This window comes from Pseudoliparis swirei, chromosome 15, assembly GCF_029220125.1.
Source record: "Pseudoliparis swirei isolate HS2019 ecotype Mariana Trench chromosome 15, NWPU_hadal_v1, whole genome shotgun sequence".
Lineage (NCBI taxonomy): Eukaryota > Metazoa > Chordata > Actinopteri > Perciformes > Liparidae > Pseudoliparis > Pseudoliparis swirei.
The window spans coordinates 22,785,244-22,800,858 of record NC_079402.1 but is presented as its reverse complement, the minus strand read 5'-3'; the positions used below and the strand labels follow the sequence as shown (position 1 = coordinate 22,800,858).

Here is a 15,615-nt window from a genome sequence, read left to right as displayed (position 1 = left end):
ACAGTATAAAGTACTGCATGTTCCTCTGAGGTGTTAATAACATGGAGACATTGAAGCCGCGTGTATTTCCCAGAATGCCGAGCGGTACCTGGCTGAAGCTGTGCTTGGGGATGTCGATGTAGCTGTGGCCCACCTCCATGTGGATCCTCAGGCTCTGCTTAGTGAACATGAGGACTGAAGGTAGTGGTCTCACGATGCCTTCAGGCTCTGCCAGTGAACATGAGGGACTGCGTAGTGTTCTCACGATGCCTTCAGGCTCTGCTAGTGAGCATGAGGACTGAAGGTCATGGTCTCACGATGCCTTCAGGCTCTGCTTAGTGAACATGAGGACTGAAGGTAGTGTTCTCACGATGCCTTCAGGCTCTGCTTAGTGAACATGAGGACTGAAGGTGGTGTTCTCACGATGCCTTCAGGCTCTGCTTAGTGAGCATGAGGACTGAAGGTCATGATCTCACGATGCCTTCAGGCTCTGCTTAGTGAACATGAGGACTGAAGGTAGTGTTCTCACGATGCCTTCAGGCTCTGCTTAGTGAACATGAGGACTGAAGGTAGTGTTCTCACGATGCCTTCAGGCTCTGCTTAGTGAACATGAGGACTGAAGGTAGTGGTCTCACGATGCCTTCAGGCTCTGCTTAGTGAACATGAGGACTGAAGGTAGTGTTCTCACGATGCCTTCAGGCTCTGCTTAGTGAACATGAGGACTGAAGGTAGTGTTCTCACGATGCCTTCAGGCTCTGCTTAGTGAACATGAGGACTGAAGGTAGTGGTCTCACGATGCCTTCAGGCTCTGCTAGTGAACATGAGGACTGAAGGTAGTGTGTTCTCACGATGCCTTCAGGCTCTGCTTAGTGAACATGAGGACTGAAGGTAGTGTTCTCACGATGCCTTCAGGCTCTGCTTAGTGAACATGAGGACTGAAGGTAGTGGTCTCACGATGCCTTCAGGCTCTGCTTAGTGAACATGAGGACTGAAGGTAGTGTTCTCCACGATGCCTTCAGGCTCTGCTTAGTGAACATGAGGACTGAAGGTAGTGTTCTCACGATGCCTTCAGGCTCTGCTTAGTGAACATGAGGACTGAAGGTAGTGGTCTCACGATGCCTTCAGGCTCTGCTTAGTGAACATGAGGACTGAAGGTAGTGTTCTCACGATGCCTTCAGGCTCTGCTTAGTGAACATGAGGACTGAAGGTAGTGGTCTCACGATGCCTTCAGGCTCTGCTTAGTGAACATGAGGACTGAAGGTAGTGTTCTCATGATGCCTTCAGGCTCTGCTTAGTGAACATGAGGACTGAAGGTGGTGTTCTCACGATGCCTTCAGGCTCTGCTTAGTGAACATGAGGACTGAAGGTGGTGTTCTCACGATGCCTTCAGGCTCTGCTTAGTGAACATGAGGACTGAAGGTAGTGTTCTCACGATGCCTTCAGGCTCTGCTTAGTGAACATGAGGACTGAAGGTAGTGGTCTCACGATGCCTTCAGGCTCTGCTTAGTGAACATGAGGACTGAAGGTGGTGTTCTCACGATGCCTTCAGGCTCTGCTTAGTGAACATGAGGACTGAAGGTAGTGTTCTCACGATGCCTTCAGGCTCTGCTTAGTGAACATGAGGACTGAAGGTAGTGTTCTCACGATGCCTTCAGGCTCTGCTTAGTGAACATGAGGACTGAAGGTAGTGGTCTCACGATGCCTTCAGGCTCTGCTTAGTGAACATGAGGACTGAAGGTGGTGTTCTCACGATGCCTTCAGGCTCTGCTTAGTGAACATGAGGACTGAAGGTAGTGTTCTCAATATATATATATATGTTTGTAAGTCCCATCAGGGCGTGGAGGGGACCCACCGCTGTACTCGGCCCCCAGCCTCAGCAGCAGCCGGAGGGGGAACACCTTGGCCCAGGGGACCTCCAGCCTCTGGAGCAGCAGGCCCACCATGAAGGGGGGGGGGGGCAGGGCCAGGCCCTCCAGGGGCTGCAGGCCGGGGGAGAAGAACAGCATGCCGGCGTGGTCCCTGCTGCCCAGGAAGCTGCTGCTGAACATCACGTTGTCCAGCTCCTCCACCAGCTTCCCTGGGGAGAGAGGGACAGGGGTTATGAGGGAGAGAGAGAGGACAGGGGTTATGAGGGGAGAGAGGAGAGGACAGGGGTTATGAGGGAGAGAGGGAGGACAGGGGTTATGAGGAGGAGAGAGGAAGAGGACAGGGGTTATGAGGGAGAGAGGGAGAGGACAGGGTTATGAGGGGGAGAGAGAGGACAGGGGTTATGAGGGGGAGAGGAGAGGACAGGGGTTATGAGGGGAGAGAGAGAGGACAGGGGTTATGAGGGGAGAGGGAGAGGACAGGGGTTATGAGGGGGAGAGGAGGACAGGGGTTATGAGGGGAGAGGAGAGGACAGGGGTTATGAGGGAGAGAGGGAGGGACAGGGGTTATGAGGGGAGAGAGGAGAGGACAGGGGTTATGAGGGAGAGAGGAGGGACAGGGGTTATGAGGGGGAGAGAGGAGAGAGGGGACAGGGGTTATGAGGGGGAGAGAGGGAGAGGACAGGAGTTATGAGGGGGAGAGAGGACAGGGGTTATGAGGGGAGAGAGGAGAGGACAGGGGTTATGAGGGAGAGGGAGAGGACAGGGGTTATGAGGGGAGAGAGGAGAGGACAGGGGTTATGAGGGAGAGAGGGAGGACAGGGGTTATGAGGGGAGAGGGAGAGGACAGGGTTATGAGGGGAGAGAGGAGAGGACAGGGGTTATGAGGGAGAGAGGAGAGGACAGGGGTTATGAGGGGAGAGAGGAGAGGACAGGGGTTATGAGGGGAGAGGGAGAGGACAGGGGTTATGAGGGAGAGAGAGAGGACAGGGGTTATGAGGGGAGAGAGGAGAGGACAGGGGTTATGAGGGAGAGAGAGGGGACAGGGGTTATGAGGGGAGAGGAGAGGACAGGGGTTATGAGGGAGAGAGGAGAGGACAGGGGTTATGAGGGGAGAGAGGAGAGGACAGGGGTTATGAGGATGAGAGAGGGAGAGGACAGGGGTTATGAGGGGGAGAGAGGGAGAGGACAGGGGTTATGAGGGGGAGAGAGGGAGAGGACAGGGGTTATGAGGGGGAGAGAGGGAGAGGACAGGGGTTATGAGGGGAGAGGGAGAGGACAGGGTTATGAGGGAGAGAGGGAGGACAGGGGTTATGAGGGAGAGAGGAGAGGACAGGGGTTATGAGGGGGAGAGAGGAGGAGGACAGGGGTTATGAGGGGGAGAGGGAGGACAGGGTTATGAGGGGAGAGGGAGAGGACAGGGGTTATGAGGGAGAGAGGAGAGGACAGGGTTATGAGGGGGAGAGAGGAGAGGACAGGGGTTATGAGGGGGAGAGAGGAGAGGACAGGGGTTATGAGGGGGAGAGAGGGAGAGGACAGGGGTTATGAGGGGGAGAGAGGGAGAGGACAGGGGTTATGAGGGGGAGAGAGGGAGAGAGGACAGGGGTTATGAGGATGAGAGAGGGAGAGGACAGGGGTTATGAGGGGGAGAGAGGACAGGGGTTATGAGGAGGAGAGAGGGAGAGGACAGGGGTTATGAGGGGGAGAGAGGACAGGGGTTATGAGGAGGAGAGAGGGAGAGGACAGGAGTTATGAGGGGGAGAGAGGGAGAGAGGACAGGGGTTATGAGGAGGAGAGAGGGAGAGGACAGGGGTTATGAGGATGAGAGAGGGAGAGAGGACAGGGGTTATGAGGAGGAGAGAGGGAGAGGACAGGGGTTATGAGGAGGAGAGAGGACAGGGGTTATGAGGAGGAGAGAGGGAGAGGACAGGGGTTATGAGGGGGAGAGAGGACAGGGGTTATGAGGAGGAGAGAGGACAGGGGTTATGAGGAGGAGAGAGGGAGAGGACAGGGGTTATGAGGGGGAGAGAGGGAGAGGACAGGGGTTATGAGGAGGAGAGAGGGAGAGGACAGGGGTTATGAGGGGGAGAGAGGACAGGGGTTATGAGGAGGAGAGGGAGGACAGGGGTTATGAGGGGGAGAGAGGACAGGGGTTATGAGGAGGAGAGAGGGAGAGGACAGGGGTTATGAGGGGGAGAGAGGAGAGGACAGGGGTTATGAGGGGGAGAGAGGAGGAGGACAGGGGTTATGAGGGGGAGAGAGGAGGAGGACAGGGGTTATGAGGATGAGAGAGGGAGAGGACAGGGGTTATGAGGGGGAGAGAGGGAGAGGACAGGGGTTATGAGGGGGAGAGAGGAGGAGGACAGGGGTTATGAGGGGGAGAGAGGGAGAGGACAGGGGTTATGAGGGGGAGAGAGCGAGAGGACAGGGGTTATGAGTGGGAGAGAGGACAGGGGTTATGAGGGGGAGAGAGGGAGAGGACAGGGGTTATGAGGGGGAGAGAGGAGAGAGGGGACAGGGGTTATGAGGGGGAGAGAGGGAGAGGACAGGAGTTATGAGGGGGAGAGAGGACAGGGTTATGAGGGAGAGAGGAGGAGGACAGGGGTTATGAGGGGGAGAGAGGGAGAGGACAGGGGTTATGAGGGGGAGAGAGGAGGAGGACAGGGGTTATGAGGGGGAGAGAGGAGGAGGACAGGGGTTATGAGGGGGAGAGAGGGAGAGGACAGGGGTTATGAGTGGGAGAGAGGAGGAGAGAGGGGGGGCCTCTACCTTTCTGCGCCTCCTGGTAGATGTTGAGGTAGAGCGTGAACAGATCTCTGGGGAGCGTCTTCTCTTCAGGTAAACACTCCAACAGGAACACCAGCTCACGCTGACCCAGAGCCTGGAGGCCGCTGGAGCCGAAGCACCAGCACTGACGACCGAGGTCTGGGGGGGAGAGAGGGGGGGGGGGGAGTCAGTCAACATGATGGACAGCCGGCTGGACGGTGTTGAAGCGGCCATGTCTCACTCACAGGTCACCAGCTTGACGTTGACCAGCAGGTTGGCGTTCAGAACGAAGGTCAGCGGGCGAGGGCCTCCCTCCTCCAGGAGGTGCAGGATCTGGCAGGGGGCGGGGCTTTCCTCCACCAGGAGGTCTGCAGAGAACAGCAGATCCCAGGTCAGCCTCACTGATGTGATTCTCTAAGTGTTTCTCTCCCAGAATGCATCAGAGATGGATGTCACCTCCTCTTACGAGTGATCCATTTAATGATGCAGTCAGAGAAGCACGCTGCCCGTTTTATGAAGTCAACTAATTATATCCCCAGAACACACCAGCAGGTGGCTCTATTTTATTAAATGTTTTTAACAAATAAGAAACAGACTAATCAGGATGAAATTGCAGGTGATGAACTTTCATCTCAGTGGAAGTGAAAGAGGAATATAAATACAGGACTGTCTCAGAAAATTAGAATATTGTGATAAAGTTCTTTATTTTCTGTAATGCAATTAAAAAAACCAAAATGTCATGCATTCTGGATTCATTACAAATCAACTGAAATATTGCAAGCCTTTTATTCTTTTAATATTGCTGATTATGGCTTACAGCTTAAGAAAACTCAAATATCCTATCTCTAAATATTAGAATATCATGAAAAAGTATACTAGTAGGGTATTAAACAAATCACTTGAATCGTCTAATTAACTCGAAACACCTGGAAACACATTTTCAAATGTTTGATTTTGTTTTGCTGTTATAAATCTTTTTTTTTACTTGGTCTGAGGAAATATTCAAATTTTATGAGATAGGATTTTAGAGTTTTCTTAAGCTGTAAGCCATAATCAGCAATAAATCAGAATAAAACTTGCAATATTTCAGTTGATTTGTAATGAATCCAGAATGCATGACATTTTTGTTTTTTTAATTGCATTACAGAAAATAAAGAACTTTATCACAATATTCTAATTTTCTGAGACAGTCCTGTATATATATAAAATATTAGAAATAAAATATAAATATCTATGTTTGTAATTGTTTTAATATATATATATATATGTATTATACAATAATATATATATATAATATATATATGAATATATTTCTGAGAAACTAAATAAAAAATAACTCACTCTGAAAACTAACAAATGAATCAAGATTAAATAAAAAATTTAAAAACTTTCAAAATAAACTAATACAAAATATGGATATTCAGCCAGAAGAGCAACGCTTAAATCTGCAGACGAGTTCACGTCTGGACGTCTAAAAGGAGGATGAACATAAACACAAACACATAAACACATAAACAGACACACACCTCCCCCCTCGTCCTCCCCCGTGGCGATGAGCAGAGGGGGGAGGTCTCCCTCGTTGTCGGGCAGCAGGCTGGGGACCCTCGTCACACAGGTCCCGACCCCACAGAGCAGGGCGTAGTCCCAGGGGCCGGACAGAGGGGGGCGCACCACCTCCACCGACCCATCGGGGGCCGAGGAGCCGCCCACCTCCACCTCCACCTCCACCTCCGGCTGAAACAAGGTGTTATTATACCTCCGTGGTTATTTTACTGTCTGTAATACTTTAATATTCAGAATCCATGAAGCAGAGGAAGAGAGTATTTAAAGGATAATAAAGTACTTCATTAGTCAGAGTAAGTGTATATATTTAATATATATTAACCTCTTTACCTTTCTGGGGGGGGGACTGAAGCCTTTATCTACCGTCTCCTCAAACTATACTATAATATATATATACATACATACACATACATATATTATTAAAATTGTTCTTTTGTTCAAATGTTATGTATTAATAATGGGCCGATATATATATATAAATTTTTATATATATACAGGACTGTCTCAGACAATTAGAATATTGTGATGAAGTTCTTTATTTTCTGCAATGCAATTAAAAAAACAAAAATGTCATGCATTCTGGATTCATTACAAATCAACTGAAATATTGCAAGCCTTTTAATCTTTTAATATTGCTGATTATGGCTTACAGCTTAAGAAAACTCAAATATCCTATCTCTAAATATTAGAATATCATGAAAAAGTATACTAGTAGGGTATTAAACAAATCACTTGAATTGTCTAATTAACTCGAAACACCTGCAAGGGTTTCCTGAGCCTTGACAAACACTCAGCTGTTATAAATCTTTTTTTTTACTTGGTCTGAGGAAATATTAAAATTTTATGAGATAGGATTTTAGAGTTTTCTTAAGCTGTAAGCCATAATCAGCAATATTAAAAGAATAAAAGGCTTGCAATATTTCAGTTGATTTGTAATGAATCCAGAATGCATGACATTTTTGTTTTTTTAATTGCATTACAGAAAATAAAGAACTTCATCACAATATTCTAATTTTCTGAGACAGTCCTGTATATATAAAGCTATATATATAAATTTAGACATTTATTTATATATATAGCTATATATATATATAAATACATTTATAAATGTATATATATAAATAAATGTGTATATATGTATATATAAATAAATAAATACATTTATAAATGTATATATATATGTAAATATATATTAATACATTTATATTAATAAGTACATAAAAATAAGTATATGTAAATAAAGAAATATATATATATATATAGGCCTATTATTAAGTTGTGTGGAGGAAGCCGCTCACCGATTGGTCAGGAGAGCCGGAGCCGCGGCGGCTCGCCACCGACAGCTTGGCGGTGTCCGCCACCTCCCCATTGGGCAAGATGCCGTCAGCGAACCACACGCGCTTCTGTTCCCGAGGACAGCCTGCTGACACACACACGGTCCTTCAGGGGCTCATCAACAACAACAACAGCAGCAGCAGTGAGACTGTGCCCCGTACCGTCGGCGTGCGGGTGCTTGAGGACGGACACGGGCACCATGACGGTGGGCGGCGGGGAGTTGAGCGTGCCGGCGGCCCGGGCCTGCTGCAGGGGGGGGATGGTGCTGCAGTACTCAGAGGGCACGTTGGGGTTGGGACTGGGACCGGCGGGACTCATCATGCGCTCCAGGGCCTGGGCTGCAGGGGGCGGGGCACGGGGTCAGGCTCTCTGGAGGGCCCCGGGCCCCAGAGGACGGTTCGCCTCGGGGTCAGGTCCTCCGTGATCTCCACAACATCGTGATATTAATAAATCCCTTCATTGTAATCTCTCTCTCATGTCTAGTGTGTTGTTTTTGTCCTCCTATCAGAGGAGGAGGTCTGTAAGGAGGCGGAGCTAGAGGACCTTCAGCCAACGGCTGCATGAAGGATTTAAGGTTCTTGAAAACAGGACAGACCTGAGTGGTTGCTTCCAGAACTCTCTCTCTCTCTCTCTCCCCCCCCCCCCCCCCCAACAAGACGCTGTCGTTCAGCAGCCCCCCCCCCGTCCTTCACACTAAGACATCTCTCACATCTCCTACCTCGGTGGATGGTGTCGAAGCAGACGACGCACACGCGCGCCTCCTTCTCCAGGTACTGCAGCTTGCACCTCCTGCTGCAGCACACGGCACAGTACACCTGAGAGGAGAGCACAATATAATAACAACAACAACAACAGTCTCTAATGATGGGGGAGAAGTGCTGACTCATGCTCTCGGCTATGAGCGAGATTTGGTCGTGTAATCCATTTATTGGACTAATTCCAGAACACACAGATGACCTTTGACCTTTAGGCTCACGCCTGGTAAAAGGCTCCAAATCATTGAGGAAGCCTTGATACTTCTATACAACCAGAGTCGCCCCCTGGTGGTCAGGAGAGAGAGAGTGCAGCCGTACCTTCCCACAGGCCCGACAGTGGTGCCTCCTCTTGGTGAAGGTGAATCTCTGGTAGCAGTTCATGCAGTTGGGCGCCTCGGCGTCGGGCACCCAGGCGGGCTGGCGGCTCCCCAGCTCCTCCCCTTCCTCCCTCCTCCAGTTCACCGGCCCGGCGTCGTCGGCGGGCGACCCCCCGGGGTACGGCGGGGGCTCCGAGAGCTCGTCGTAGCCGAAGCTGGACTCCCGGGGCTCCTGCGAGGCGCACATGGGGCTCAGGTCCCTGATGTTGGGCCGCTCCCCCGTGAGACTCGAGGGGGAAGCGTCCTCCTCGTCCTCCGCGTCTTCCTCCCCCGCCGGTGGGGACCTGGCGGTTTGGCATTGGAGCCGTTTGGGTCTGGCGCCGCCGTAGGAGGAGGGCGGCCGATCGGGGCGCCGGAGAGAGTTGCCGGCGGCGGAGCGGTCGAGGTCCGCCTCTCCTCGGCCGGCGTCCCGCGGCGGCGCTCCGGGGTCGCCGCCGCCCTCCGCCGGGGAGCACGCGGTCCCGTCGCTCTCCGGATCCTCGACTCGCCCTCCGCCGCGGCGCCGCGGCTCCTCGGCCGCGAGCCGGCCCTCCGGGTGTCCGTCGGCCTCCGGGAGACTCTCGGCGCCGCCCCGCTGCTCCGCCTCGCCGTGCGCCCGCAGGAACGCGTCCAGCTCCTCGTCCGTGACCAGCAGCTCGGCCCGGTCGCTCTCGGGCAGGTACTCGAAGCCGAACTCGGGGGGGTCGACCGGGCCGGGCTCCGTGCGGTCGCGGGGGGCGTGGTCTACGGCGGCGGCGGCCGGTTCGAGGGCGAGATGCCGGGGCGAGTCCACCGCGGGGTCCTCCAAACGGGACCCGGCTCCCGGGGCGGAGTCGGCCCCCGCCTCGTCACGTGGCTCCGCCTCCTCTGTGGTCGCCGCGTTCACCAGCGCTCGACACATGGACACGGCGATGGGAAGGCACGCCTTCAACACCGCGGAGGACTCCGCCTCCTCTTCATCAGAGGCGACTTGCAACTCTGCGTTCGCCGAGGTTGTTGTTGTTGTTGTTTCTTTCGACAGCGGGGCCTCCGGGTCTAAAGACTCGACCACTTGGTCCGTGCACGCCGCCGGCGCCTCCTCACAGTTCCTCTCCTCTATCTCGTCGGTCCGCGGTGACTCCGCCTCCTCCCTGGACGCGGCGCTCCGCTCCACGGCGGCGGGCAGGATGACGTCCAGCAGGCTGAGCGAGGCGGAGCCGCCGCCGCTCCGCTCCTCGGCGCCGCTCCGCTCCTCGGCGTCCCGTCGCTCCTCCCCGGTGACCACGGGGCCGTCAAAGTCCACCAGCAGAGCGTCTTCCTCCTCCTCCTCTTCCTCCTCCTCCGTCATCTGCTTCTCCGCCATGTCGAGCTCTCCGAAGGCGTCGTGGCCGTCGGCGCCGGTGTCGTTCACCAGGTCGCACACGGGCTTCAGCGCTCGGTCGGGACACGGCGGCGCCGAGCTCGCGGCCGGCCGGCGGTCCACCGCCGTGAGGGGCTGACCTCTGACCTCTCGGTCGTCAGGGCAGCCGGCGGCGGAACCGTGATGGAGGGCGTTGAGGTCGGGGAGGGGCGGCGGGGCGCCGGCGGCCAGAGGGGAGAACGGGTACACGGACGGCTTCAGGGACACTGACCTGTGTTCCTGTTCCTCTGAAACAAAAACAACAACAACAACACACGCTCAGAGGGAACAACACACCAAGTTAATTATATTAGACTCAATGTTCTGCCACATATTTCATATAAGTTCATATAAATATAGAAATATTTAATCAACAGAAATCTGAATTCAAGTTAAATTCAACAGCAGAAAAGAATTCAGGTCACAAGAATAAAATAAACTGTAAACAAAGGGTCGTCATCATATCTCTTCTCGGGGGGGAAATGGGTCGCATGAAACTATTTTCATCATCATTAATTTTCCAGTTTCTCGACGCTTTTCTCGTAAATTAATATCTCTTTCTTTTCGATCTCCGAAATGTCAACATGAGCTCTGGAGAAATGGCAGATTATCGTTTTTTCTTTTAACTTTTCCCGCCGTCCGACAGACAAAACGCCGACGGGTCCAAAACAGCCGCCGTGTCTCGACGTTGGTTTCTTACCCGTATTGAGCTCAAAGTCGTCCAGCAGCTTGTCAAGGTCACACACGGCGGCCTTGAAGAAGCTGTCCATGCTGGACCGGAGCAGAGGGCCCTGAACGCCCCACGACTCCTGGAGACACACAGACATGACTGGTTATTACAAACCTCTCCTTGCAGCCTAATATCTAATAACTCTAATAACTCTAATACGAGCAGCAGAGCGGACGTCAGTCACAGTAACCATGAGGATCGGCCTCTCAGCAACGTCTGGTTGTTCACTGCGTCGCTGCACTAGTTTAGTTAAGTGATTTAATATTATTATTAGTATCTATTCTTTGTATATATTTTGCATTTTTCTTATTTGTATATAGTGTATTTTTTTTGTATTATTTTCTTTGTATATATTTTTCTTACCATTCTATTATTTGTATATATTGTACATTTTTATTATTATTTGTATATATTGTGCATTTGTATTCTTATTATTAGTATATATATATATATATATATATATATTGCATTTTTATTATTATTGTTTGTATATATTGTGCATTTGTATTCTTATTATTATGATAAGAATAATAATAAAAATGCAATATATATATATATACTGCATTTTATTATTATTTGTATATAGTGTGCATTTTTGTAAATATTTAATTGTGTGCATGTACAAATTACTTCTGTAGTGGAAATATTTGCCCTTTCGGGATTAATAAAGTATTTAGGTATCTATCCCCATAAAGACTTGTTTTTAAAATCTTCATCACAGTGTCATGTCTCCGGTGATGAACATAAATATAAATATAAAGTTAGTCTCGTTGTTTCCAAAGATGTCAACAAGCGAGAAGAGGAACTTCTGGGGCTCAGTGAGCGGCGGCGGCCGCTCTGTGGTCGTCACGCGGCGTCACATGATCAGGCAACACGCACTGAAGCAAGGGCTTCTGGGTAAAATGTCACTTTAAATCACGTCGTCCTCCTCAGCGCGGCTCCTTTAGTTCTGTATAATCACCGACGTGGTTAATGATTGTGTGTTTTGTTAATAAAACAGACAGTCACCATATTCTGTCTGAATATATAATACTCCAGTTAATTACACCTTATTTACGTTTAGATTTGTTCTTTTTACTCTTTGCACTAGCTGCACATTCCCCACTGCAGGACCAACACCAGGATTATTATCTTATCTCATGAGGGGAAATGGGTCATACTTCAGGTTAAAAATAACTTCAAACAGAAGCAGCCGAGTCTCCTGCATGACGAGCGTCGCCTTCGACATTCAGCCCAAAGTCAAACGGCTTGGTGATGAAGTTATGAAAACCAACCGGCCGCCACAGCTGCCTCTGAGTCAGAGGTACTTTCTGTGTACTGAGCCCATAAGTATTAGTTGGGAATGAGGAAGCTCACTGAAAACACACCTGGTACAACCAGTACAATAACAAGTACTACATGTACCTCTGAGATGTAGTACAATAACAAGTACTACATGTACCTCTGAGATGTAGTACAATAACAAGTACTACATGTACCTCTGAGATGTAATACAATAACAAGTACAACATGTACCTCTGAGATGTAGTACAATAACAAGTACTACATGTACCTCTGAGATGTAGTACAATAACAAGTACAACATGTACCTCTGAGATGTAGTACAATAACAAGTACTACATGTACCTCTGAGATGTAGTACAATAACAAGTACTACATGTACCTCTGAGATGTAGTACAATAACAAGTACAACATGTACCTCTGAGATGTAGTACAATAACAAGTACTACATGTACCTCTGAGATGTAGTACAATAACAAGTACTACATGTACCTCTGAGATGTAGTACAATAACAAGTACTACATGTACCTCTGAGATGTAGTACAATAACAAGTACTACATGTACCTCTGAGATGTAGTACAATAACAAGTACTACATGTACCTCTGAGATGTAGTACAATAACAAGTACTACATGTACCTCTGAGATGTAATACAATAACAAGTACAACATGTACCTCTGAGATGTAGTACAATAACAAGTACTACATGTACCTCTGAGATGTAATACAATAACAAGTACAACATGTACCTCTGAGATGTAGTACAATAACAAGTACAACATGTACCTCTGAGATGTAGTACAATAACAAGTACAACATGTACCTCTGAGATGTAGTACAATAACAAGTACAACATGTACCTCTGAGATGTAGTACAATAACAAGTACTACATGTACCTCTGAGATGTAGTACAATAACAAGTACTACATGTACCTCTGAGATGTAGTACAATAACAAGTACAACATGTACCGCTGAGATGTAGTACAATAACAAGTACAACATGTACCTCTGAGATGTAGTACAATAACAAGTACAACATGTACCTCTGAGATGTAGTACAATAACAAGTACAACATGTACCTCTGAGATGTAGTACAATAACAAGTACTACATGTACCTCTGAGATGTAGTACAATAACAAGTACAACATGTACCTCTGAGATGTAGTACAATAACAAGTACTACATGTACCTCTGAGATGTAATACAATAACAAGTACTACATGTACCTCTGAGATGTAGTACAATAACAAGTACAACATGTACCTCTGAGATGTAGTACAATAACAAGTACTACATGTACCTCTGAGATGTAATACAATAACAAGTACAACATGTACCTCTGAGATGTAGTACAATAACAAGTACAACATGTACCTCTGAGATGTAGTACAATAACAAGTACTACATGTACCTCTGAGATGTAGTACAATAACAAGTACAACATGTACCTCTGAGATGTAGTACAATAACAAGTACAACATGTACCTCTGAGATGTAGTACAATAACAAGTACAACATGTACCTCTGAGATGTAGTACAATAACAAGTACAACATGTACCTCTGAGATGTAGTACAATAACAAGTACAACATGTACCTCTGAGATGTAGTACAATAACAAGTACTACATGTACCTCTGAGATGTAGTACAATAACAAGTACAACATGTACCTCTGAGATGTAGTACAATAACAAGTACAACATGTACCTCTGAGATGTAGTACAATAACAAGTACTACATGTACCTCTGAGATGTAATACAATAACAAGTACAACATGTACCTCTGAGATGTAGTACAATAACAAGTACAACATGTACCTCTGAGATGTAATACAATAACAAGTACAACATGTACCTCTGAGATGTAGTACAATAACAAGTACTACATGTACCTCTGAGATGTAGTACAATAACAAGTACTACATGTACCTCTGAGATGTAGTACAATAACAAGTACAACATGTACCTCTGAGATGTAGTACAATAACAAGTACAACATGTACCTCTGAGATGTAGTACAATAACAAGTACTACATGTACCTCTGAGATGTAGTACAGTAATAAGTACTACATGTACCTCTGAGATGTAGTACAGTAATAAGTACAACATGTACCTCTGAGATGTAGTACAATAACAAGTACAACATGTACCTCTGAGATGTAGTACAGTAATAAGTACAATAGTTACCGTTGATATGTAGTGGAGAAGTTTATAAAATCATCAGATATATTCAAGTAAAGAACAAAGTACAAGTACATGGACTGTGTACTTCCTGTAATACTTCCAGATGAATTGAGGCTGAAGCCCCGGGAGGTCACAGGATTCTCCGGGTAACCTAACTGCTCGTAACACCGACGGCAACCGGTGTCCGGCTCCACATTGAACTCCCGCGTCAGTTAAAGACCGTTTTTAACGTTAAAGACACATCTTCGTGAGAACCCCACGCAGCTTTCCACGTAATAAAAACACAGTTTATATCACGCGTATCGCCATAAACAGCCCGACGGCTCACACCTTGAAAACACAGGATTAGCATTGAGCTAACTAACGCCAATAGCGTAACGGCGAGCTAAAGGCTGCCGTTTAGCGGCTTTGACGCGCACACAGACAAAGCTTTAACGTTAATTAAAAAGGGGCTGACAAGTGTACAAGTGGTGTTTTTCTCACCGGGCATTAACGTGATTAAAGCTCCAGTTCGCGGGTCAGTCGCGTTGTTATTGCCTGCGTTAGCTTGACGAACGTAGCTAGCTTAGGGGGGTGTTAGACAGTTTTTTGTTACTGAATTCCTTACCCGCGCTAGTTTATTCCATCTCTCCGCCCAAACGAAGCGGTGCTCACGTCGTCTCGCTCTCCGCTAACGAGGCAGTTAAAAGTTGTGTCCGTGCGTGCGGTGCGTGTTGGATTAGTTTTTTTTGGAGATGTGTGAATTCTCCACTCGAGCGGCCATCTTGAAAACAGACCGTCGGGAGGTCACGGGACTCCGCTCGAAAATGATTTAATGATTTAATGATTTAACTATTATTATTATTAGGAGTCATGGTTTACGTAGGTGGTTCATCATTTAAAATCGATGGACACTATTTTTTACACCTAATTTAAATAAATAAATAAAATAATACAATGTCAGCCCTGTGGAATGTGATTAAACTGTAAATTTAATTTATTTGCTTTTTTTTATTTTTTATTGCATTACTGTTATTGTTCTTACCGTGTGAAGTGCATTTGAGTACTTTCTAAAGTGCCACACAACAATTCTTATTATTATATTTTATTTCTATTATATTTTATTATTATTATATTTGAGTATTTCCGTTTATGCTTCTTTATACTTCTACTCCGTTCATCTCAGAGAGAAATATTGTACTTTTTATTGTACTACAATTATTTGTCATGTGTTACATTTTACAACAACAAATTATGCTTTGATGAAATTATGCATTACACTAAATATAAAGAATTGGCAATCTTAAATGCTTTTACATGCTATCGTTATCGATAGAATATCAGGATGTAATCTTTTTCTCCAATAATATAACTATATTATTACTATATTATAATAAGTGCTTGATAGTTCTGTATTTTACTTTAGATAGGATATT

At 47.4% G+C, this 15,615-nt stretch overlaps 1 protein-coding gene across 1 annotated transcript in view; it reads right to left on the bottom strand.

Annotated features, from left to right (window-relative positions):
• Window positions 1-14,961, bottom strand: part of zfyve16 (zinc finger, FYVE domain containing 16) — a 29,081-nt gene extending 14,120 nt beyond the window's left edge. Inside the window, exons 1-10 of the mRNA XM_056431930.1 lie at window positions 14,808-14,961; window positions 10,698-10,806; window positions 8,582-10,245; window positions 8,227-8,323; window positions 7,670-7,846; window positions 7,472-7,593; window positions 6,137-6,344; window positions 4,856-4,978; window positions 4,614-4,769; window positions 1,795-2,056 (exon numbers count right to left, since the gene is read on the bottom strand). Of these exons, the coding sequence (XP_056287905.1) occupies window positions 1,795-2,056; window positions 4,614-4,769; window positions 4,856-4,978; window positions 6,137-6,344; window positions 7,472-7,593; window positions 7,670-7,846; window positions 8,227-8,323; window positions 8,582-10,245; window positions 10,698-10,767 (2,879 nt within the window). The 5' untranslated portion in view covers window positions 10,768-10,806; window positions 14,808-14,961. The remainder of the gene's footprint in view (window positions 1-1,794; window positions 2,057-4,613; window positions 4,770-4,855; window positions 4,979-6,136; window positions 6,345-7,471; window positions 7,594-7,669; window positions 7,847-8,226; window positions 8,324-8,581; window positions 10,246-10,697; window positions 10,807-14,807) is intronic.
• Between the last annotated feature and the right edge of the window lie 654 nt (window positions 14,962-15,615).